This window comes from Glycine max, chromosome 6 (genome assembly GCF_000004515.6).
Source record: "Glycine max cultivar Williams 82 chromosome 6, Glycine_max_v4.0, whole genome shotgun sequence".
In the NCBI taxonomy this organism is placed as follows: domain Eukaryota; kingdom Viridiplantae; phylum Streptophyta; class Magnoliopsida; order Fabales; family Fabaceae; genus Glycine; species Glycine max.
The window spans coordinates 11,880,979-11,905,445 of record NC_038242.2 but is presented as its reverse complement, the minus strand read 5'-3'; the positions used below and the strand labels follow the sequence as shown (position 1 = coordinate 11,905,445).

Genomic DNA, 24,467 nt, shown 5'->3' with positions numbered 1-24,467 from the left:
TTGATAGAAGAATGTAATATTTTTCAAATTCAGGTTTCAAAGTTAGTTTTCCTTTTCTTTCTAATCAATATTATTCATATAGTTTAAGTTGGATCAATATGTGTATTGTTATATTGTTTATGTTAATGTGAAATGTGTCTTGAAGACACATATAAAGAAATTCTAAAAATATTTTTGTAAGAAGTCCCAGAAGATCTTATAAAATATAATTAAAGACTTTTTTCATTAAGTGAAAAAAGAGATTATTCATTCCTAATTTTATTATTCATACTCTTTGATAGAATACTTATATTCTAATCATGAAATTGATCATTGATGAGTTTTGAAGACTCTATCAGAAGAAAGAAATTTTAAAAATATTTTTCTCACCGAAAGTAAAAAATAAATATGTTTTTATTTCCATCGAAAGTAAAAAAATAACAAGAAAAGTGAATAAAACATTTTTCTTATAAATCTTTCACAGAAATAAACATGCACATCATCAGCACATGCACTTTGTCCAGACTCAAGAATTAAAGGCAACCCACGAGGAGCACACAACCAAACTCGTATAACCGAGAATTACTCATTTATTTATCTTAGTTTATCTGTTATTAGTTTTAAATTGGTCGAAATGTATCATCTTCAGGAAGTTGGGGTTGGGGCCTTAGGGGTGACATCGTGATTGTTGCTATTCTCATCCCCCAAATTGTTATTCCTCTTAATTTTGTTTTTGGTCGGCCAAGCACTGATCCATGGATGAAAAAAAAAAGGTACCTGTTGAAATATTCCCAGTTCCATGGATTGCTCAGGTGGTCAATCTTTTCATTTACTATTTGCAGTATTCAGTATTCACTACTCATAATGGCCACTAGGAAAAACAAATGTAAGCTGTTTGAACATTGAATTGCTAATTAATGAATGCATGGAAACAATAGTTGATGGCTTCATTAATATGGCCATTGTTCTCTTAATTTATGTCAAGACTGATGTAAAAAAACTCTAAACTGCTAGACTATGGAACGGAATCTTCTTTCCCTTAACAAGTACCCCTAGTAGCAGATGGTTTGAGGAACTCAGTTTATCCAAGCTTGAAAACTCTGATATAATCAAGATTCAAGAGCATGAAAAGTAAGAGAAGAAGAACACATCCAATAGTAGCAGAGCAAGGAAGCATGAATAGTAAATGCAACAAGCAAAAAATAGATGCTAAAGGACAAATAAATTCTGGATGAAGCAAAAGCTACCCGAGGTTACTTCATACCCAACTTGGATTTTGTGTCAGCTAAATCGATCTTGCTTTATAGCAACCAAACATCCCAAATTTGGATCAAAAGTGGCTTGACCAGGATGAATGCAATACCCGCTGCAAGTTGTAAATCGCCTTTTCTCTGATTGGCTGTTGTGGCAAACTCTAAATCTAATCATGCACTTTGGCTGCTATTGCCACATGCAAAAATATTCGAGTGAGTAATTGTACTCCAGCGTTACATTCACATTGTGACACTCACATCTTCTTTGCGATTTTTTTGTTAATAAATATTTCTATGAAATAGTAATTGATATAACATGCCATTTTTTTTTCCTTATTTAAACGATCATATGTTATATGGCATCACAAGATGTAAGAGCTAGGCATTATCATTTTTACAAATTTCCATTGAAGCATCTAACATTCTCAAATTACTTGACCAACACAAGCACCCAGCTTTGATTTATCAACATCATGCATACTATAGCATTTTCCACTTAAGCTGTCGTTGCAAAGCAAACTCTTCTACTTTACACTCAAAAAGGAATTCCATATTCAAAGTCGGCCATACATTGAAAGCATTTCTCTGAGTCTGTCTGCCTCTCTCTCCAAGCCATCAAAGCTCACCGAACTTGCAATTCTCCAACCCCAGTTTCCAAACTGCATAGATCAGGGGATCAACATATGTCATGATTTTATTATTTATTTTGTGAGAGGGGGGTCCAAATTTGTCCAGAGGTTATTATAAGTCATCTAAAATATTTTTATTTTCCTTGTTCTGGTTGAATAAACCAAAATGTTGCCAGAACAAACTATGAACACCATGCATAACATTTTACCTGAGTTGCGGGAATATTCATCCTGGCAGAATTACCCAATCCAAGAACATCTTGCATAGGTATTATTGCTGTTTGAGCAACAGAAGCCAATACTCTCTGGATTAGCGCCCATGGAATGTCATCTCCCTCATTTAATGAAAGATAACGTAGTACCTGAAATATGAAAATGAAGAGGGAGATGAACTATCATCCAACTTGGTTAAAAAAAATACATTTGATTGCTACGTATAGACTACAGAACCCACATTGGATTTCTCTTCTTGGTTCAAAACTTCCCACCAACCTCCAATCTGTAGCAGAAAGACAATTCTTGTCAAGATTTAATGTTGACGGGTAATACTTTTTTAGACATGACAAAAGTATAGAAACAAAACAAGTAAACAACTAAGATGTCATAAGCTATACATGTCAGACGCATGCATCTATTTCAGCAGGTAAATCATTTCACAAAAAAGAAAGTGTGGGTGCTCCATATAGCAAATCTTATCTTATAGCATTGGCAATATGTTAGACGGCCCAAAGTTAGTGGAATAATTAGTGAGCTAGTTGGGGGCTGAGAATTGAAAAAATAAGGCATGTTGCATATAAATAAGAAAGGGGGATGAGAAGGATGGGCATCTTGTCAAATTGTGAAGTAATAGGAACCTTTGGGCGTTGGCAGGTGCTGACCCTCTAAGTTCTATAGTGTGTGTACTCTATTTTGTAAATTGGAAAATTCTTCCCCGCACTTTCGAATAAAGATACCAGTTTCCTATCACAATCTTTGACTGATTTCTGCAGAGCATACCCAGGTCCTTTGTAAGAAGATAGATATGCAACATTTGTAGATGTATGGCAGAAGAAATTCTTACTGTGTCATTGTCATGAGTCCCTGTATAGACAACTTGATTGCACTCATGATTATGAGGCAAATGAGGGTTATTAGCATCACCTCCAAACCCTGGACAAAGTGAAATAGATATGAAAATATTCCGGCACTCTGACTTCAAATTACCTAGAGACTGAAGGATGGTAAACAAAATTAGCAATTAATCATTACCAAATTGGAGAACAGCCATTCCAGGTGCTCCAATGGATCTTCTTAGTTGGACTACATCCTCAGTGATAACTCCCTGCCATAAATCACAAACCCAAAAATTTACAAGGGCTTGCCTAGTAATAGTCAGGAATGAATGAAAAGCAACAGCCCTCATGAAACCAATTATGCGATAATGTTAAAACAGCTTTTTAATTTGTTTTAATATGCGTACCAAGTCTTCTGCTATAATATTAATCCTTCCAACAGCTCTGAAAATGGTATCAAATAAGGATATTCCAGGTCCTACCTATCATTTAAATGATACAAAACAGATTATAGTTTGACCACATAGATCAAAAGAATAACAAGATGGGATCTAACCTTCCACTTTCCAAGCATAGCTACTTTTGCTTCTGCACATTTGTAGAGCACACACATGTTACAAAAACAGCACATCGAGCAAAAGGGTTAAATAAGCTTTGTGTTGAGTGTAGACTTACCAGAGGGAACAGCCCAATATCCTGCAAATCCTCTAAAGTGGTCAATCCTAAATTCATCAAATAAATTTTGTGCACGTCGTATGCGACGTACCCACCACGAGTATCCATCTTTCTCCATGGCTTTCCAATCATACAGGGGGCTTTTTCATTAAAATTTGAAAATATTAAATAAGAGAAATCAGTAATCTAAATAGGACAGGAAGCCTACTACAATGTATTGTGGTAAAATATGCTAGCAATTACCATGACAAGGAAAAAAATGCTGAATAAGGGTCTAGAAATTGTTAAAATGTCCAGCATCAACAAGAGATATGGTCAAAATACTCGATGTAAGACCTAGGCAATCATCTTCTCTTGAGCTGGCTTTGGGTTTGAGTTAGGTCCTATCCCTTTCTAATCAGGTTCGGTATATTGTTGTATACAGGCACAGATGGTTAAAGCATGGAAAGATGAAAAGAACTAAACTAATACAAGTCAAGGGAGATGTCTTGCTGACCATAATCACAGAATAAGCAAATATCTTTAAGAAAAAAGAAAGAACATTATATGTTGGAATCAGGACAAGAATTGAATAAAGAGCATGAAAAATTAAGATTTATCATAGGATTAACTTCCAACCTGCCCCAGAGCTGGCCGGTTTCACTGAATGCGTCAGGAGGAACACCACTAACTAAAAGAGGAAAGCCCTTCCTGTTCTGCCAGATAAATAGAGATTATTTTATGATCAAAAGGTACAATATGCTCCAAAAAAGAACAGGTTAGATCACACTTCTGAGACATTCTTTAGGAACTGCTAACCAGTAAAAACTGTTTCTTATTTGCCCAAACATCTGCGCTATGATAACCAACATATATTGGCATGTCTCCCATTATGCTGATTCCCTTACTCTGTGCATAGCTGTGAACTTTCTGCCACTGCCTTTGAAACAAGAACTGTTGGGCAATAAATACATTTATCTGCATGCGAAGGTATAAATGACTCATCAAGATCCCTTCTGGTTATAAGTAGGCATACAATGAAAAAATGTTAATGATACTCTGAGCTATGAGGATTATTTATGTTCTTACAAAATCTCGCTTTTGTTGGTAAATATCTTCTAGAGCTACAAGATGGCGATTTCTTAAAGGTTCAGGCCAATTGTACCAGCTGATTGTGTTTAAACTGTCGTCAATAGCAGCAAAATAGGCTGCATCTTCAAGCCAGCCTACCACATTGAAAAGATATTACAAGTTACAACCTTACAAAAGAAAGAAATTACTCTAATGATCTTTGACAAATTTTGTATGGAAAGTCTTAGAAACAAATAATGTAGGTAATGTTCAGACAGATGCATGTATCCTCACGTATACCCTTTTGAGACAAGAAACACATAAGAAAGTTCTCAATGTCCAAGTCCTCTGTCCCCTCAGTATTTTACTTATTACTTCCACATATGCTAGTATTTCTTTCCTTCCAACTTCTATAACACGTAATCCTAAAATCCCTAAGCTGTCTCCACTGCAAGCATCAATAAGAAACATACATAAGTATTCATATATTTACTTGTTTCTAGCTTGAATTGATTATCTTGGCACAATCATGGAACAGGAATTTTGTGTTGCAATTTCCGAGCACAACAAGCTTCTAGATTTTATTTATTTTCCCAGTTGAATATCTTTTTAATAAAAGAAAAGTGTATTAAGAGTGGAAATAGCACAAAACAGGAGGATCAAAACCCCCAAAGCCGTGGGAAGAAAAAATGCACACAAGCCTCCTGCACACTTACACGTAAATAATATAAAGCAATTGTATAAACAAATTATCATTTCAAAGACAAATCACTGAAGCTAACAGTCGTCCATACATATTAAATTATAATTCTAACTAAACGAGTGTCTCACTTGATATGTCAGGGTCCCGACGAAAATTCTCAAGCTGTGTTTTGAGTTCCCCTTCACTTGAAATGAGCCTCTCTGCAGCCTACAAATAGGATTTCAACAAGAGGAAAATTAACATGAAATAAAATACAAGAGACTCAAAAGAATCCGAATAGAATAACGCCTATGCCACAATTCCCACGAAGAAAGAGTCACAAAACCGGGAAAAAAAAAGTAGTTTAGATGCATACATACAATTACAAGCAGTAACAGTGCTGCAAGTGTAAACAGCGTACCTTAGTTATCAAAGGATCCTTAACATCAGCAACAAGTGAAAAATTCACGCGCTCTGCATCACTGCATTGATTTTACAATAAGACAGGGGAAACAGGGAACACGAGAAGAAACAGAGGTGAAAACCACGTGGCACACTCACATTGGTTGAGGAAGCTCGTGTTTTTCCAACAACCCATCCTCGACGAGGCCTTGAAGAGAGATCAAGAGCGTGTTGCCACAATTCGCATCCTGGAAAGCAAAACGTCAAAGAGAATGCTTTGCGTTTCAAGAGTTAAGCGAAAACAAAATGGATAACCGAACCGAACCTGGCCAGAGTAAGGGGATCCTTCTTCGTTGGCCTTTCTGCCAGGTGGCACGAGGGGAAGAACCTGCCAAACGGAGCAACCCGAGTGGTGGAGCCAGTCGATGAAACGGAAGGCCTCGTCGCCAAGATCGCCAATTCCGTAGGGGCCGCGAAACGACGTCGGATGGAGCAGAATGCCGCATCTTCTGCGAAGCTCCGGGTCGGGGTTGGGAACCCAATCGCCGTAGTTGGCGGGTAAATATTGGCCCACGCTGAGTTGAGTTAAGGAAGAGGAAGAGAAAGCGGAAGCGGTGGGGAGGGAGAGGGTTTGTTTGGTAATGGTGGGTTTGAAGAGAGTGGGGGAACGCTGCTGTTGGAAACAACACACTGAGATGTTCAATGCCAGCAGAGCCATGTTTTATCTCTTCCAGTGAATGAGATGTGTTTGTTTGGAAAATTTCAGGAGTCAGAAGTAACTCGTGAACCTTGAACTAGACAGAACCAGTCTGTCTTTACTGTTTGATCCGAGCCAAACCCAACAATCGATGTCTCAAAGTGCTCACCATCTTCCCGTTTTCTTTTATAAGCGAAATTCAATTACTGTTTTCTTAATAAAATAAATTCTTTGCCACTAAATAATTGACTTTATAAAATAAACGGCTCTATTTCATCATTTTAATGATATTTAAGGTATTTAAGATATTCTTAAGATAGGCCATGCCAATCGAGAGAAGAATGAAACACGGGAAGGGGTCATCTTCACGAAGGAGCAGTGGACGGACGATGTTGGAGATTGGGTTTCTATATTCAGCGTCATTATGATCGATTCTTGGAAAGATGGAAATGGCGATTGATGGTAGAAACCAAGAGAGTGAGAAATAAAAAGGGACGGTGGTTTTTGATGTGAATCACGTGATTATGAAACAACTAGATTAATTCATATTAAAGTTGTAATAAAAAAAATGGAGACGCAAAAGTGATTCAAGCATTTCGTCAAACACATTGTGTGATGTGGTATTTGTTGAAAAACTTTTCAAATAAATCAAGTTCACCCAATTCATTCAAATACAATTATCTAATGAGTTCATTTAGCACTCCAAGTCCTTTTTATAAAATGAAACAAATTAATTAATTCTATAACTAATTACTACGGCTGTTTTTGTAAACAGTTGAGCACGAGTCGTATATAGATTACCGTGGTAAGAGATTAGATGTTAGTGGAGGTCCCCTAAATCTCGACCTCCAAAGGGGTAACGAGGTTAGCTTGGAAATCAACCTCAGATGGTATGTGACCCCTCAGCTTTGAGCACGTAGAATGAAAAGAATCTCAAGCAATGAGTCAACTCAAAAATCGACCTGAGAGGGTGCACTATGTAAGAGAGGAGCCAAATGAGATTATAGATAATAAGACTGAACTACTCCACACACAAGCTCATAATTGAAATTCGAAATGAAAATTGATTCTCAATTATAGAAATTAATTTTTTTTATATAGAAAGAGAGTATTCTCAATTGATTTTCAATGATAGAAATTAATTTATGGGTCACAGTAATAAGATGATATTTATTTTGAGATGATAAGAGTATTTAATATTATAATATGCGTCCTTTTACTAAAGAATCTCAATATTTACACATTTTTAAAATCTCAACACCCAATAAATATTTATTTTTCTCTCTATTTTTCTTTATTTATCACATCATAATACCTATCTTTTATATATATATTTGTCTCTTCTATTTTTTTTATCTCCAGTGTGTAATAACATTTGGGTATCTATTGATCTTTTCCTTTATTAAATATCTAGGAGAGTTGAGTGTTTTTCTTCTTTTTTTTTGGATAGATGAGCTGAGTGTTTTTAAAAACTAATTAAGAAAGACAGTGAATATATGATACAAGAACAACTCATGATCTATTTAAGGCATGGAGAATATCCATGGGCATAGAAATAGGATTAAAGACAATTAAAGTTCCGAAGATCCATCTTAAGCCGCAAAAGTCGAACAAAAGAAAAACCTCGACTTTCCCAAAACAAAACAAAACAAAACAAACCCATCCCTCCTTTCTTCTCTCTGCAGATGGCACTGATCTTGTCTTCATGCAGGTTCGTGAAAGCCAACCAATGGGAGAGCCAAGATCTTCTGCAACATCATCACCACCTCCGCCACCACCTCAACCACCACCAATCTCCCTCGTCCAACCCTCCCACAAAAAACGCCACAAACCCAAAGTCATCCGCGTCTTCCGCTCCGTCTTCCGTTCCCTCCCCATCATAACCCCCTCCTGCAAGTTCCCCATCGACCCCACCCACCACCACCACCAAAAAACCGTCGCCGCCGTCAACAACGCCGCAAAAATCTCCGGCACCCTATTCGGCCACCGAAATGGCCGCGTCAGCCTCTCCATCCAAGAAAACCCCCGCTGCCTCCCCTCCCTAGTCGTCGAACTCTCCATGCAAACAACCACTCTTCAAAAGGAAATGGCCGCGGGAATGGTGAGAATCGCGCTCGAATGTGAGAAGCGTTCGGAAAAAGACAAAACGAAGATCATCGAGGAGCCTCTATGGACGATGTATTGCAATGGAAAGAAGAGTGGTTACGGCGTGAGGAGAGAGGCGACGGAGGAGGACTTGCACGTGATGGAGCTTCTAAAGGCGGTGTCGATGGGTGCCGGCGTTCTTCCGGTTAGGGCTGACGTGGACGACGCCGATGGCGGGGGAGAGTTGGCGTACATGCGGGCACCGTTCGAGCACGTAGTGGGGTCCAGGGATTCTGAGACTCTGTATATGTTGAGTCCAGACCAGGGGAACAGTGGGCCCGATGTTACTATATTTTTTGTCAGGATTTGATCAGACAATTAATAACGTGTGAGGTGGGTGAGTTAGGATTGATGCCATCCAGGATTAATGATTAATAATTAGGTAGTCAACATTTATTATTCTCTGTACTTAATTATGCTTTCATGTTATATGTATATTTTCTTTTCTTTTTTTTTCCTTTCTTTTGGCCAAGCGTTGTTACATACGTAATACGTACGTCGTGCCTGAATAATGTTTAGGTTTGTTTAATTTTGTTAGGTTTGATTTGCTTCGTCATGAAATTAATGTTGGGAAGAAGCCTTTTTGGTTGGTACCTGCACGTGAAACTTGAGAAAGTTTTAAATTTGGCTTGAAAATCACCTTGCACTTGATGGTGGTAACTATGACAATAATGATATGTATGAGGTAAATTTGATGACTTGAAAATTTACCTTAGTGTTGCTATATGTATAAGAGATAAATGAATTAAAGAGGGAGGTGGTAATTGGAAATTATAAGATCATCATGGCGTGAAGTAACTCATAATCATCACTTGAGGAAATAACTTTCAGCCATCGTTGAAACTGTGATGATCAGTATATAGGCTAATTATACTTATAGTTATAAATCATTTTAGATATAAAATTAATAATTTTTAATTATATGATAATGAATTATTGAATGACAGGATAGAAAATTTTACAGTATTAATATAGTACATCATACAATGTATATATTAATATATAGTTTAATCTTTGTTAAATGATTAAAAAATTAATAATGAAATTTAAATTAATAAGACTTTTCATAATATTTGATACTATTTTGCTAACGTATGATATTTTCTTGAGAGTGTGTTTGGATAGGGTAATTTAATTAGATAATATATTTTTTATAAGGAATTAAATTCTTTTTTATAAAAAAGTAACTATTTGGATATTTTAGTAAAAGAAATTTAAAATTTTAGAATTTTAAAATGAATTTTAATTAGTTGAAAGAATAGAATTTCAAATTCTATCTTCAAGAGAGTGAATTTTAAAGTTTGGAAAGCAAGTTTCTCTTCAACGGAAGCTCAGTCCTCCCAAGCCGGAATCTTAGACTCCGGCGGCTACCACTGCTGTGGACTACGTCTCCACAATCAAGAACCAACGCGGCAAGATATGTATTCTCGCCATCGACGACGGCGGCATGCGAGGAGGTATCTGAAGCAGAGGAGACTGCAGCAACACGTAAGCAAGAAGAAACGAACGCATTGCGAATTGGAACTCACCGCATAGAGAGGGGGGCATTTGGGTATGGCAAAATGTGAAGACAGAAAGGTGAATCTTCTTCCTCTGAAGGTCATTTGGTTCGGTCTTTAGAGAACAAAGAAAGAGAGGGAGCTTGAAACCCGAGAGAGAAAGAGAAGAGAAGCATCCAAAGAAATAAGAAGAGTGGCACAAAGACCATCGCAGAGAGAAAGAAGAATAGCAGTTATAGTAATACCTATGAGAGGAGCATAGGGCTAAAGTTCCCTGCGTGGAAGGATGGGTGTGTTGTGATAAGAGTAAGATCACGAACTTCTTGAGCATGTGATGGTAGAAGTAGAGCATGATGCACCATACTAGAGAAGTTTGCTTTCACTTTTAATAAAGGAATCCAAACACACAATTTTAAAAATAATAGTGTGTTTGGATGGAGCAATTCAATAGGAGAATTCATTTTTTTAAGGAATTTAAAATGATTCATGATAAAATAGCTTGTTTGGATAAAATATTTGAAAGAAGATTTAATTTTTGATATTTTTATGAATTATTTTGATTGACTAAAACAGTGAGATTTCAAATTCTCTCAAAATATATAGAATTTGAAATTCTTTTTTTTAGAGGTGCTTACTCTAACTTACGTTCTTGCTCGTGACTCTTCCTTGCTCAACACTCGCAATTACGGGTGACCAAAGTTTTTATAGCTGACATCAACATAAGTTGTTTTTCAATGACATTGGCTGAGCTTTTTTCGGTCAGAATTTTTGTATGTTGTCAACCAAAGTTATTTTTTATCAATATCGAGTAAGATTTTTTTTAGATGATGTTGGTAAAGGTTATTTTCTCATTGACGTTAGTCATGGAAATTTTTTGCTGACGTCGGTCAAATATTTCTTTTGGCCGTTGTCATCTAGGTTTTTTCAATTGATGTTGATCAATGATGTTTTTGGCCGACGTTGGCTAGATTTTTTCTATTAACATCGGTCATGACTAACGTTTGAGTAGACACCTGTTAGGGTTTTTCAGTCGACGTCAACTAAGTTTTTCCAACCAACATCAGTCAAAGCTATTTTTTAGCCAATATCGGCTAGGGTTATTTTTCAGCCGATGTTAGTTATGGTGTTTTGGCTTATGTTAACTAAATTTTCTTAGTCAACATCGGTTAGGATTTTTTTGCCGACATCAACTAGGGTTTTCTGGCTGACATCAGCCAGAGCTATTTTTTAACCACATTAGCTAGGTTTTTTTTGTTGATGTTAGTTAGGGTTTTTTCTGTTAACACCAACTAGGTATTTTTTACTGACATCGGGTATGACTATTTTTAATTGACATCGACTAGGTTCTTACGGTTGACATCCACTAGAGTTTTTTCAGTCGACATCGGTCAAAACTATTTTTTAGCCAACATCAGCTAAGGTTATTTTATAGCTAATGATGGGTAGGGTTTGTTGTCCGGCATTGGTCAGAGCTATTTTTTAGCCAACTTCGACTATAGATTTTTCGAGTAGGTTCTATTGGTTGACATCGACCAAGCTATTTTTTAGCCGATATTGAATAAATTTTTTTGTCAACGCCTGCTAGGATTTTTTAGGCCGACGTTGGCTAAAAATAACATTGATCAATGTCGTTCGAAAAGACCCTAGCCGATATCGACCAAACAAACCCTAACCGACGTTGGTAAAAAAAACCTAGCCAACATCAGCTGACAAATATTTCCGACATACTTTGACAAAAAAAATCCTATTTGATGTCGACTGAAAAATAGCCTTGGTTAATGTCGGTTTAAAAACATAACTAGTTGTGGTCAGACAAAACAACTCTAGTTAAAATTATTAATATTTTGTATTTTTAAATTATTAAAAATTGAAAAATATTTTTTAATTTATATTTCAAAATTAGATTGTGTTTGTTTTCTATAAAGTTTAGTATTAAAATTTCATCTATTTAAAATATAAAATTAAAATTTTGCATATGGAAGAAATTGAATTGTCCTATCCAAATAAAGAATTTAAAATTGAAGAAATTTGAATTGATTTATCCAAACAAAACATTTGAAAAATGAAGGAAATTAAGATCAAAATAATTTAAATTCTAAGCATTTCAAATTCCTTGAAATTTTGAAATTCTTAATCCAAACACAAGGTAAAGGAATTTAAATTGGAGCATTTGAAATTCTCAGAATTTAAAATTATTTAGAATTTTAAATTATCTCATCCAAACACACTCTAAGTGAAAGTGATATTATAAATGAAATACGATTAGGTAGGTGTAATTGTGGAGGAGACTTTCATAATTAATTACACTAGAGGAGACCTTTTATTATATACATCCTTATGGAATAACACCTTATATACATAAAAAAAACTGTTAATTTCTTTTTGTTCTTTTAACTTTTTTAAAATTTGAGTTTGGTCAAATAACTTTCACATTTGATTCAATTTATAACTTTCACTTTGATTTGAATAAGTATATCCCGCTAATAGTCGTTTCACCCGTGGATCTGAATGAATGATAATTGAGGAAGATTCTTTCCCTAGGCTATTCAGAATCGTTTTATCTCTATGTCAAATCTTTTACTTTTTTCTGAGAACGAAATGTGTCATTCTTCTTAGTCAGTTGCATAACTTTATATGGTAATCCTACAGTAACACGACCACTTTCATACGATAAAAAGTAAAACTCAAAAAGGAAAAATATAAACTAGTATCATCGAGTCGCGTGTTTTAATACATGACATGCATACATACAACTTAAATTAAAAAAAAAAAAAAAAAGAGTCTGTAAAACCGATATGAGAAATTTACCCACTCCTGACTTCACTACCCAACCACCTAATTGGGCTTTCACTTTAAAAAAGTTATTCATCTACAGCTACCAAGTACCATTTGCCTAATTTATATAAATTCTCCTTTCTATTTTTCCACCCCATTTTTATGGTGGAACAATCACACAAGACAACTTAATACCACACTTTAACTCAATCTTAAGTTTCAGATTTATAGATTTTCTGCTCACTTATATAGTGTTTAACTTTTTCACTTCTACTTAATGTGAGACTTCACCTCATACTTCTACTACAACATTGAATACCATAATATAAAAGATAATGGACGGGATAAAATGAGAGAAGAAACAGTTTTATTAACCCACCTAATCAAGGATTACAACACTGTATTTATAGACTAAAATAACTGGCTTAGAAACTGACTCTTAACTAACTCTCAGGGCTGTAGTAGAATTACTGCATCTCCTTTACAATACTCCAATAAATCATTATTTGGCAAACTCAAGGTTCTTGTAAACAATTCTATTGGAAGATTCTAGCATGAATAAAAAAGGGAAAATGCTGGTTATTAAGATATCTTCTCACATGTATTACATGGAATCATGCATATTAACCTATTCAAATAAAAATGAAATAGCGGTTCAAACAGGACATTTTCCTACTTCATAAACAGATATTCACATGGGATGAAAAGTTTAGTGCTTGGTAGCACTTGTCATCTCGTTAGCATATTGTCTTGAGATTTCAAATTTGTAATAAATACCTCTTGTTAGCTTGTAATTTCTGTGTTTGTAAACTTCATTCAAATAAATATCAGAACAGTTGTTTTGTGTGAAATATTTTACCATGCTTCATATAAATTTAAAATATAATGCATGTACTCCATTAAGTCCTTTTTTAAGAGTGCAAAATGACACACATATATCCCTCAACTTATGAGATTAAACTTTTGAGTACTTTTTTAATCAAGAGGCCCCTCTAAGTTCATTCGTTATTTACAGAGTTTGAACTTAACTCCTATCTATGAGCGGGTCACTTATCACTGCTCTCAATTTTTGTTAGTAACCTCACTAATGTATGATATAAAAACAGTACAGTTTATCTGTAATAACCATTTATCATTAGTCCTCGCTGCACCCGACAAAACCATCGCCTTCCTTTGGCACTACGGCCAAATGCAGATAAAAGCAAACAAAATGCACATTATAAAGCACTGACAGAGCATTTAGTAAAAATCAGGCCTGACATTGAACAACATGCTTTCTTAAAGCCTAGAAATTTAAAGGAACTAAGGAAACAATATGAAAAACACAGAAAAAGAAAAAAAAAATTCAAACTGACTTTGAAAGGGTAGCACGGTTATCTACCTACCATAATGTTCGGGCAATTGCTTATTGAGTCTTTTATCTTATGTTTGGAAAATAACAAAATTACAAAAGAAAAGGCAGAAAAGCAAGAACAACAACACAAATGTAATAATTTTCTACCTAAGTGTCGTAAGCAGTTGATGTAGTAGTATGATAAAACCTAAGCATTATATTTACAAAGTTTAACTGGTTTAAGTCTTCCTCCTTCCTGATCAAATTATTTATCATAGCCAGCAGTCTGATCATACTAGCAATTAGAAGGAAAAACTTGAACCTGCAAAAGAAAAAAAAGTTTCAGATGATGTAAATATGTATTGACTGAGACATTAAAAATGCTTTTCCCATAACTAATGGAACTTCAAAGCAACATGCCCACGAAAAATATGCTTACACTGCTCCAGATGCTGCCACGTCTACTGATAATAGTTTCTCATTTCTCCCATTTTAAAGAAGGGAAAAGAAATTATGAATCTTCCAAACAACCAACAAGTTCCTGTCTCTCAAAACACTTTATAAACAAAACGATTGTCTTCACTATCCAATATTACTAATACCCATTTTCCCATTTCTTCAAACAATTTCACAGCCTATTAGGATTACTATTAAGCTGAATATGCTATTTCAAAGTATGAAGTGAAAATAATTTACTACTAATTCACAATCCTATAGCATTCAGTTTCTCGAACACAAGCAAATTTGTTTTTTTTGTCACCACTGAAACAACAATTTGAACTCCTACATGCACCCCAAATGAACACTCTAGTCCAGCAAATTGAATATCCTCCGTGCTTCTTTCCTGTTTGATTACATGGACTCCGCTTGCTTTAAGGATTGAAGTCTTTATCACACCCACATATGTAACCTGCACATGGTTCCATTCATTTTCTTTAGGCACTTCATACAGATTACCACATCTCAGTCATTAATCAAAAAGATGTATATGATCCATTTCCATCCTCACCATTTCATCACCCCAACTAATGACAGATTCATGAGCTTTGACATTGATGAACACCATGGGTTTGGGACTAAACAATCCAGAACTGTTATTACCCACAGGTGCAATAACAAGAGAAAGAACTTGAAGGTGCCCTGCTTTGGTGATCAAACCACTCTAGAATCCTTGCTTCCGGGAAATGAAACACAGTGGTTCCAGCAGCCTCATGCAGTTCCTGTTAGTCATAAAGAATTAATATGTACCAACATTAAGCACACTATAGATTATTAAATCAAATACATTAAAAACAAAACAAACCTGATTTAGGAACATGCTTGTACCCAAGGAAGTCAAGGATTTACAGTTTATTGCAAAGAAAAACCTTAAATTTGGCGGAATCCCTCTAATTTTCTGAAGATGCTTGCTAAGCAAAACCTAGTAAGAAGAAGAGCTAGCAGCGGAGAAGATCCCAACAACGGCTATTTGAACACCGCTTACTGTACCAGCGGTTGCTGATTCAATAGCTGCCGAGTAGATAACCGGATTCTTCGATACGGATACAAAAGCTCACTCATTACGGAATGTCGAGTAGATCCATGAGGAAAATATTCCGTGGTGAGGAAAATGTACTCTTTAAACTTGCCTTGGATAAGCCATCCAACTCAGATGACGTAAAGCAACTATTGGGTGACTTGCATATGACAAGTTTTTTCGGATTAAAATCAGATGGTAAACAATTCGAAGGATATCTCCACCATTCCAATATTCTCAAACTATTTGGAAGGTATCTGGGACCTTTGGAAAATTTGCCATTTCTAATATTAAGTGTTTGAGGTTTTACATCCTCTTGAAGGCCTTTCTATTCCATTCTATTATTTCTTTGGTAAATATGGAGAAATCAAGGCATATGATTTCAATTTCACTAGTTCCCTGTCAATACAAAGCCAGAAATCAAAATCAACCACAATGTAAGACTTCAATACACATGTTTAGAGAAATTTGCATATTATAAAGAAAAAACAATTATGATGTGAACATATGATAGTCAAAAAAGATATATAAAGATAAGAAACCAAACCATTCATGAGTCTCACTCGCGGTGTTGTCTTCCAAAACTTGGATTATAGCTTCCACTAACTGTAATCTACTTGCTTCCCCAGCTCTCTTGGTGATTCTTGAGTGACAATTTTTTTACCCATGTCCTCTACTCCATTCTACTATTTCTTTGGTAAATATGGAGAAATCAAGACATATGATTTCAAGTTCACCAATTCCCTGTCAATACAAAGGCAGAAATCAACCACAGTGTAAAACTTCTTCAATACACATGTTTAGAGAAATTTACATATTATAAAAAAAACAATTATGATGTTAACATATGATAGTAAAAAAAGATACATAAAGGTAAGAAACCAAACCATTCATGAGTCTCACTCACTCTCACTCTGTTGTCTTCCAAAACTTGGATTATAGCTTCCTTTGCTTCCCAGCTCTCTTGCTGATCCTTGAGTGACAAATTTTTTACCCATGTCCTCAGTCAAGTCATGCAATGTAACAGTCTTAACTTTTATGAGAGATTTCTCAACTAACATGCCAACATGATATTTCATGTTATCACCATGATGAGCACAAGTATATCTTTAACCTCTATGAATGCATATCCTTTGAAGCAACAAGCAATGTCAAGAAAAACACTTTTTTCTTCTTCTTCCAATGCATCAAAGCTTACTTTAAGTATCTCTAGGATTTGATTATTAGGAATTTCTTGATATTGTTTGATAGCATATTCCCTTCTTCTTACTTTTTCAAAACAAGTTGGAACCTATTACTTCCAAAGTCAATGGAAGGCCTCATGCATATGTTTCAACACCATTAAGACCTCCACATGTATTGGATCAACTTGTTTCATTTTAAAAGCTTTTTTTGAGTAAGCAATTGAAGAGCATCATCCTTACTCAATTCTTTCAGCTCATATGTTCTTTTAAACTTATGAGTTTAATTATTTCTGAAAGAAGGATGCTCTGGAAATGTTGTAATCCATGTTTGTTTGATTTTTCTCTCACATCTTAAAGAAAACATGAACCACAAAAACAGTTAGCAATCAAATTCTAAAATGTTGTTTTCCCTATTCCACCTATACAGTGGATCTCTATCATGTGCACACCATCATCAGATCCAACATCCAAAAGCTTCATGGCTCTTGGCACTTGTGACTCTAGTCCAACCAAATAACCCGCAACATGTAAATGAGTAAGATTAATCTTGATGCAGACCCGCTCAACAATCCTCCCAATGAACTCATACTCATATCCATCTCTGTTTCAAACAAAAAAGTTTTAATGAAGTTGTTGTTTAGAACGAATTGGTAAGAAACATGAACAAATTGTTGTTTAGAACGACCTAATAATTTTTCAATTAGACAAGTGAAACTTTAATCGAACAAAAATTACAGTGTAAGGAAGATCGGTAAGGTGGGTACCCATATTTGAAATGATAGCCAGACAAGAGAGCTACTTGATACAAAGTCATTTTCCATTTCTGCAACTTCTCCGTGTTATGCTCGAACCTTTCTTCGTGCTTAACCAACGCTTCTCCATAACTATCTTCCCGGTGTCGCACGTGAGAAAAAACCGGCAAAACCAAGAGTGTTTTCCTCTCGGCGCAGCCAAGGATGGTTGCAAGTTCATCTAAACAAAAAGAGGAAGAAGCGTAGTTTATAGAGAGCGCGTTGATGGCAATCCTGGACTCTTGAATTGCCTTCAGAAGCGTTGGTGTTATTTCCTTTCCGCTCTGAAGCTCCTCATCGTCGATGAAAGTGTAGATTCCCCTGTCGGCAAGAGCTTTGTAGAGATTGCCGGTGAAACCATGGCGTGTGTCTGAGCCTCTGAAGCTGAGGAACACGTCGTAGGTGAAGGAAGAGAAACCAGATCTCAAAGCCATGAGAACTGAGAACAAAAGCTGCTATGATTATGGATGGAGTATTAAATCTGATTGAATTTTCGACGAGAAGCTTCCCATGTCTATTTTCTCTTGCCCTACTTATTATTACAGTACTATCCTTTCTAATTTTCCACCGTGATTTGCGATGACGCTGTCATTATATTCATTTTTAAATATTTTATCTTTTTTTTAAGAGTAAATATTTTATCTAAATCATAATAATAATACTGTATTACAAAATCTAAGCATTAATTGCATCACTGTAGTGTGTCATCACTGTAGTGGTTTCAGCTATAGAAGAAATGTATAGTTTTCTTAAAGAAATCCAATCCAATGGTAAAATTAAGTTGATTCTTAATTTCTTCAAATAACCCATGATCTCTGCATATTGAACTCATGTTGGGTAGAGGTGAGGAAGAACTCACGAGAATCCCATGGCTGATTTTGACTCAACTAATAGTCCTCTTTCTCCTCTTCGCACTCCTCTTTTTCTTCACCCTCCTCCCTTTTGATCCCGACCACGACCACCACAACAACCTTGTCACCGCCGACATTCCCCCTCCGACGACGACAACCTCTTCCACTCTCTTCTTTTTCGACGATATTCAAATTCACCAGATTGACTCACCGCTTACTAATCACGATTCGTCGCCCACTCATCCAACAACCACCCTGCAGGTCACCCACTTTTTCTCTCTCACAAAAATCAAATCTTTTTGCTATTTTACTATTTTAATTATCACTTTTACTCCTAGAAAGAAATCCATGCATTTGTCTTCGTTTGTTAATTTCCATCATGTATATATCTCTGCTTGATTAAATTGCTTAACACAATTCAAAACATCACGGAATATTTTAAAAATCAAACTCTTATCTTTTTGCTCGTTTTCTGAAAATTTCAGTCGCTTTTGAGAATCTTGTAGCCAAAGGTAAAACGTAGAATTGTTTTTTTCACCCTAGATTGGACCGTGTGGGAGAAAAAACAAATGACAAAATTGCTTTGCTGCACAAACTTGTGCTCATCTTATGTGATACGGTGGATATAAGTGGATTAAATTAGATCCTTGTTCGTTCCACCTTTTTTTAGATTGGATTTTACTCATTTTACCTTTTCCTAAGCTAGGTTGGTGGCGTCAGAATTATAAAATTGGATATGGCCATTCTGTCCTGCATTTATGTTTTGCTTATTTTGGTATGTGGGTTTGATTTTGGGACTTGTATATTGTGAGACAAAGTTGTTGCCAGTACGGAAGAATTTTTTTCTAATCATAAGAAGAAGAAACAAGGGTGGGAGAATTGCTAACTGTTTTGTAGTAACTAACTCCTCAAATTATCTTTTCTCACACACTTCATATTACACGACACTGATCTATACTTTTAGACTAGAATATAGTTAGTTTTTTTCACTAATATTAAATGGGATGCAGAGATGAAATTCTAATTTTGATGTGTGAACATGAAAAGACATCTAAGGAATTACATTTAGATTATGGTGAGTTGTACTTATTGTTTCAAATATTGGGAATGAAAATCAATGTTGGTTGCTTCTGTTTGACAAATATTGAATCTAAAATTAGCAAGTCATGTGCCTTGTGGGGGTTGACTGATATATTGATATTATGGCTGAGGAACGAATAGCTTCATATTTGATTTTTGTCACTGAAAATTTGTGTTAGTGTTACTCTTTTTCTCGAAGGACATTATATAAGTAGGGTTCAATTATAATTTATGAAAATTTATCAAAAAAGTGATACGCAATTTTGACATAACAAGATGGAATGAATCATTTCATATTAAAAATTTAGTGAGATAAGATTGTATATTAAATCTTATTATTGAATGTCTATTATGAGGGATAGATATTCTTTTCTATAACTTTTATGAAAAGATTCATTGTTTCTTGTTCCCTCTCTCTTTGTCTTACTCGCTTCGAAGGTGGGGTGATGGTTGAAGTGCAGTGTGTGAAGCGAAAAATATGAAAATATTGTATTATTTTCTTGTTTGTTTTCATTGATTGATCTTAATTTACAAGTTCTATTCTTTCCTACTTTGATATATGGTCGAAAGAGGATATTGTTGATCAATACCTTAAATAGGAATACTTAATTCCAAAGAAATCTATGACTTTTCATCAACTCTTTTCTTTTTTGATTGAAACTTGTCATCAACGAGTTTGTACTAGTACAAGGGTAATTGATATATTAAAAGTTTATGCAATATAATTCGAAATGGGTGAATTAACTATGCATTTTCACTGACTTTAAAGTATGTTAGCAGGGTGGCCAGAACCTATTAATAAAAGGCGAAATAGCAAAGGGTCCAAGTTCAAGCATGAGAAGGGAAGAAGAGATTATGGAGGAGGAGGAGGAAGCTTCATCATTGTATTTTCACCCTTGTCATTATTTTCAGTTAGCCACGGTAGCATTTCTCAAATGTTTCGGCTTGGATTCTACATCTGATAGCCCTTCAACACGAAGACATAGGAAAAGAAAAGAAAGCTGATTATGAAAATTATGTAATTGTCAGCCATTATGAACAGTTTCTTTATCAATTCTCTTGTAGCCCGATGTTCTACGCAACTTGGTGGGACAGAAGAAATTCTGTTCTTGTAGCATAATAACGCTTGCTTAATTTAACAAATTAACCCCACGGCAATTGGGTAGAGATTAGAGAAGCAAAATCACCAAGTTGTCTTATGCGCGATCTGATTTAGACACCGCACTTTGATCTTATTTATTTATTTTTTTACACATGCTCAGCATAAGTTGGTGATAGAGTTGGTTTTGTTCCCTTCTAACATGTTGATTTTTTATGAAGTTTAGGATGTGGTAGCCGTTCAATAGACCTTACTCTTGATGTGAAGGAAAATGCTTACAAAATAAACTTTTCCATTCCTAAATATGTATAATTTGGTTTCAATTGAATATGATTTAGACTCTGGCTGTTTCTTCTTATTTTTAAAAAATTAAATATAAGATGTTGACATAATTTATTGGTATAGACTTTTATTTTGATTAATGATGTTTGGAGCACCAAAAAAGTTAATGAAGTTTGGACTGACATGGCCTTCAATGGACCCTACCACTTACTGAGGAAAATAAAACATGGAAATGCAAATTATTATAAATCTCCGGTATTCATACTTATATTTTATTAATTCTTATACATTAAATTTGAGAACTCAGTTACGAAAATAAGTTTTTTTTTTCTCAACCTACTCTCCATTAATATGCTATATAATTTTCTCCTTTTTTGATTATAATTATTTATAGGATCAAATACTTTTTTGTTTTTATAATTTAACATTTTTTTTGTTTGGGTTCTTGTAATTTTTTTTTCATTTAGTCATTATAAAATAAATTTATTTTATTTTTCATTCATAAAAAAACTTTATATAACATTTTTTTCAATGTTCAAAGTATTATTTAAAGCATTTTAAGAACGAAAAAAAATATTTTGTAAGGAATAAAACAAAAAGTAAATAAATTTATAAAGATGAAGATAAAAAAAAGTGTTAAATTGTAGGGGAACATTTAAACCTTATTTATATTTAGTTAATCTCAACTTATCATATTATAAATACTAAAGCATTTATATCTGTAAACTTGTAGTTAATTTATATAATTTACTCTTTAATTTCAAAAGTTTTATTTTTTTGATTTATTCTTACACAATAAAAGAAATTTTGATTCTTGAGAATAACCATATCTGTTATTATATTCTATTATTTCTTAAATAGTTAAACTACATAATTTTGTTATTAGTTTGAAACAGTTACACATATTTATATATAATTTAAATTTTAAAATATTCACACAATAAATAAATAAATGTGTTTAACTTGACAACTATGCTTCTTTTTCTTTTTTTTTAAAAACAAGTTAGAACGAGAAAACACCCAAATACTACTAGACAAGGCTTCAATGACATATCCGTAAAAAAATAAAATAAAATAAAATAAAAAAACTTCAATGACATATTCAAGCTACTAGAAGACACTCACTTAAAAAATTGTCTTACAAACTTAAGTTGCAAAAAGTTTTATCCAACAATGACTACTCAATTAATCCTTGGGTGTCAAAGGATTTTCATCGGGATTATTTATCAAGCAAGATTTTAGTGGCATCAAGAAGAATCAAACTTATCATTCATAAAAAAAATAAGAATAAATTCTAAATCTTTAATCAATTGTGTCAACTAACGTTTGAGACTTTATCAAATATCAAATATGCTTGATAAAACTTTTAGAATCTCACCGTCTAATTGTTAGCTAATCTCAATCATGTCAATGTGTTGCGTGACAAACTTGCAAAACTAACTTTTAGTTTTCATAATTTTTATCGGGAAAAAAAAGTGCCATAACAGGTATTGTCTATTTAGAAATCTGACGTACAAGCTTCATACTCACATTCTAAATAACATTCTGAATAACACAAGTTTTGATTCCGCCCTAAAAGGAAATATCTTTCCGAAAATATGTTTTCATCGGATTAATTTGATGAGTTAATAAATTAAAGTAAGCCAATTAAAATTTTTATAGTGGTTTGAATCATTAGAAGCAATAAGTGGATCTCCCTGACCCGACACAGATTCCCTGAAGTGCAGGGGATATTCATTTCTTGTAGGTGTACTCATGGGCATGGCAACTCATCATGCACCTCTCTAGTCTCTACTCTCTACCCAACAAGTGCTGAATAATTCATCAAGTACTAATTTACTACAGTAACAAGTAATTTTTTATTTTTTATAACCTATTTCTATGTTATATATATATATATATATATATATATATATATATATATATATATATATATATATATATATATATATATTTCATTTAATTGCATAAAATTAAAAGATATAAGTACAAATAAAGTCAAAATATATTCATATGATATTATTTATACAAACTTAATATACTGTGGAATTGATTTTTATATATCATGTGCCAAACAGCCCAAACTGATAATATATCGCTGCGTTCAGAAAGTATTATGGGATGCGTTGAAAATAAACAAATTTCAACATATATAGTTTGACATATAATACAATTTAGCGTCTGTTTGAAAACACGTTCAATCCGCATTTAATAGAAAAATTGAGTTTTCCAAGGCAAAAAGGTAAAAGCAACGTGAGGAACGCTCGCAAACACACTCTTAATCTTATCACATTAGATTAGAATTTAGATATACGAAAACTTATAATCTATAGATAATCTTTTAAAGGAAAATTTGAGAAGCCCCACTGGAACGTTCCTGTGTACACGTATCACAACGTCTGTCTATACTCTATACTGTCACTGTGCATGGTGTACATGTCTATGAGACTGCCTCTTCGCGCAGGTGTCTAAGTTTCAAACCCAATTTTTGTTACTTGTCGGTTTATAGAATATAAATTCAAGGTGATACTAGAATACACCTGATGCTAATCAACTAATGTACAGCTTTACATGCTTTTGTGTCTTTGTTGTGACATATTTGAAACCCAAAGGGACATGTAACTATGTTAGATAGCTACACACTACTAAACTAGTGAAATCAAAGCGAGAGCAGAAATATGGAGCAAGAGAGAGAGAGAGAGAGTATCAGCATGGAATTCATACAAACCATGCCACTTAATGGAACAAGTTGTGAAAGCTTTCTCTAATTGCCTGGGTCTTGATCCAACTTCTGCCAAAGATGGATGAGTCACATCCACAACATCACGAGCAATGAGGAGGCCACCAAGACCACCGTTAAGCGCAGGACGTGCCCAAATCAACCATTTTTCGTCTTAGAAATTAAAGGAATACGCCTTAGACAACATTAATTTTAATTTTGCATATAATACACTTTGGAGTCGTTTTCAGTTGCATTGAATACGGGAATTGTCGTTAAACCGACTTGTACGTATTACCTTGGCTGAGCAGGTTTAAGGTTTGAGAGATGAGACAAAACAACATTTGAGGTTTCTTTACTTTGATTTGTACATTGCCACTTAGTTTCGTTAGATCAAACAAAGGTCTTAGTTCTTTACTTCTTTGTATCTGGTCGCTTTTATTTGGTATATTATCTTTGTAAATCACTTAATAAGGTGATGAGGTCATTTCCATACATTATTAAAAAAAGTTAAACGCAACACAAAGGGATTGATGTTGTTTAGAGATGAAACCCCAGCACCGATGGATTCTGTTCGTCCAATACACAACCAATTTAGTGCTCTACAGTCTACAAGAACAAGCACAACACCTCCTGTATCAATTGTTTGTAGTGCATCTAGATCATTTCAAAGCACGTAACGGAAATACATCTTTCATCTGACTTGATTATAGTTTTATAATTTGGTATATTTCATCGTCTTGAGCTTAGATACACAACTTCACTTTATCAACG

General features: G+C 34.4%; 3 protein-coding genes and 1 pseudogene across 11 annotated transcripts; 2 read left to right on the top strand and 2 right to left on the bottom strand.

Moving 5' to 3' along the window:
* Positions 1-1,538: 1,538 nt before the first annotated feature.
* On the bottom strand, positions 1,539-6,809 carry LOC100795007 (4-alpha-glucanotransferase, chloroplastic/amyloplastic). Of its 2 annotated transcripts, none has more exons than XM_003526782.5 (15): positions 6,048-6,761; positions 5,882-5,970; positions 5,742-5,802; positions 5,470-5,548; positions 4,657-4,793; positions 4,387-4,545; positions 4,207-4,283; positions 3,589-3,728; positions 3,470-3,501; positions 3,321-3,395; positions 3,110-3,182; positions 2,922-3,010; positions 2,316-2,360; positions 2,071-2,223; positions 1,539-1,891 (listed from the first exon to the last, which is right to left on the bottom strand). In XM_003526782.5, exons 1-15 carry the CDS (start codon positions 6,438-6,440, stop codon positions 1,787-1,789), a joined length of 1,707 nt encoding a protein of 568 aa, XP_003526830.1. In that variant the 5' UTR covers positions 6,441-6,761; the 3' UTR covers positions 1,539-1,786. The 2 variants fall into 2 exon arrangements, 1 of the variants encoding a protein (XP_003526830.1); XR_414701.4 differs by lacking the exon at positions 1,539-1,891 and adding an exon at positions 2,716-2,844 and having other exon boundaries at positions 2,130-2,223; positions 6,048-6,809.
* A 1,114-nt stretch (positions 6,810-7,923) lies between these two features.
* Positions 7,924-9,101, top strand: LOC100792553 (protein MIZU-KUSSEI 1). Its single transcript, XM_006581675.4, has one exon. It carries the CDS (start codon positions 7,963-7,965, stop codon positions 8,872-8,874), a length of 912 nt encoding a protein of 303 aa, XP_006581738.1. The 5' UTR covers positions 7,924-7,962; the 3' UTR covers positions 8,875-9,101.
* A 5,115-nt stretch (positions 9,102-14,216) lies between these two features.
* LOC100792025 (toll/interleukin-1 receptor-like protein) lies at positions 14,217-18,252 on the bottom strand (annotated as a pseudogene). Of its 7 annotated transcripts, none has more exons than XR_005891996.1 (6): positions 16,575-17,263; positions 16,235-16,431; positions 15,475-16,086; positions 15,181-15,391; positions 14,611-15,081; positions 14,217-14,493 (listed from the first exon to the last, which is right to left on the bottom strand). The product of XR_005891996.1 is annotated as a toll/interleukin-1 receptor-like protein, transcript variant X4 (transcript). The 7 variants fall into 7 exon arrangements; XR_003267368.2 differs by having other exon boundaries at positions 16,595-17,263; XR_003267370.2 differs by having other exon boundaries at positions 16,601-17,263.
* Positions 18,253-18,326: 74 nt separating this feature from the next.
* On the top strand, positions 18,327-20,745 carry LOC100793430 (uncharacterized). The gene is made up of 2 exons (XM_006581674.4): positions 18,327-18,774; positions 20,374-20,745. The coding sequence occupies exons 1-2, from the start codon at positions 18,493-18,495 to the stop codon at positions 20,596-20,598; spliced, it is 507 nt and encodes a 168-aa protein (XP_006581737.1). The 5' UTR covers positions 18,327-18,492; the 3' UTR covers positions 20,599-20,745.
* Positions 20,746-24,467: the final 3,722 nt, after the last annotated feature.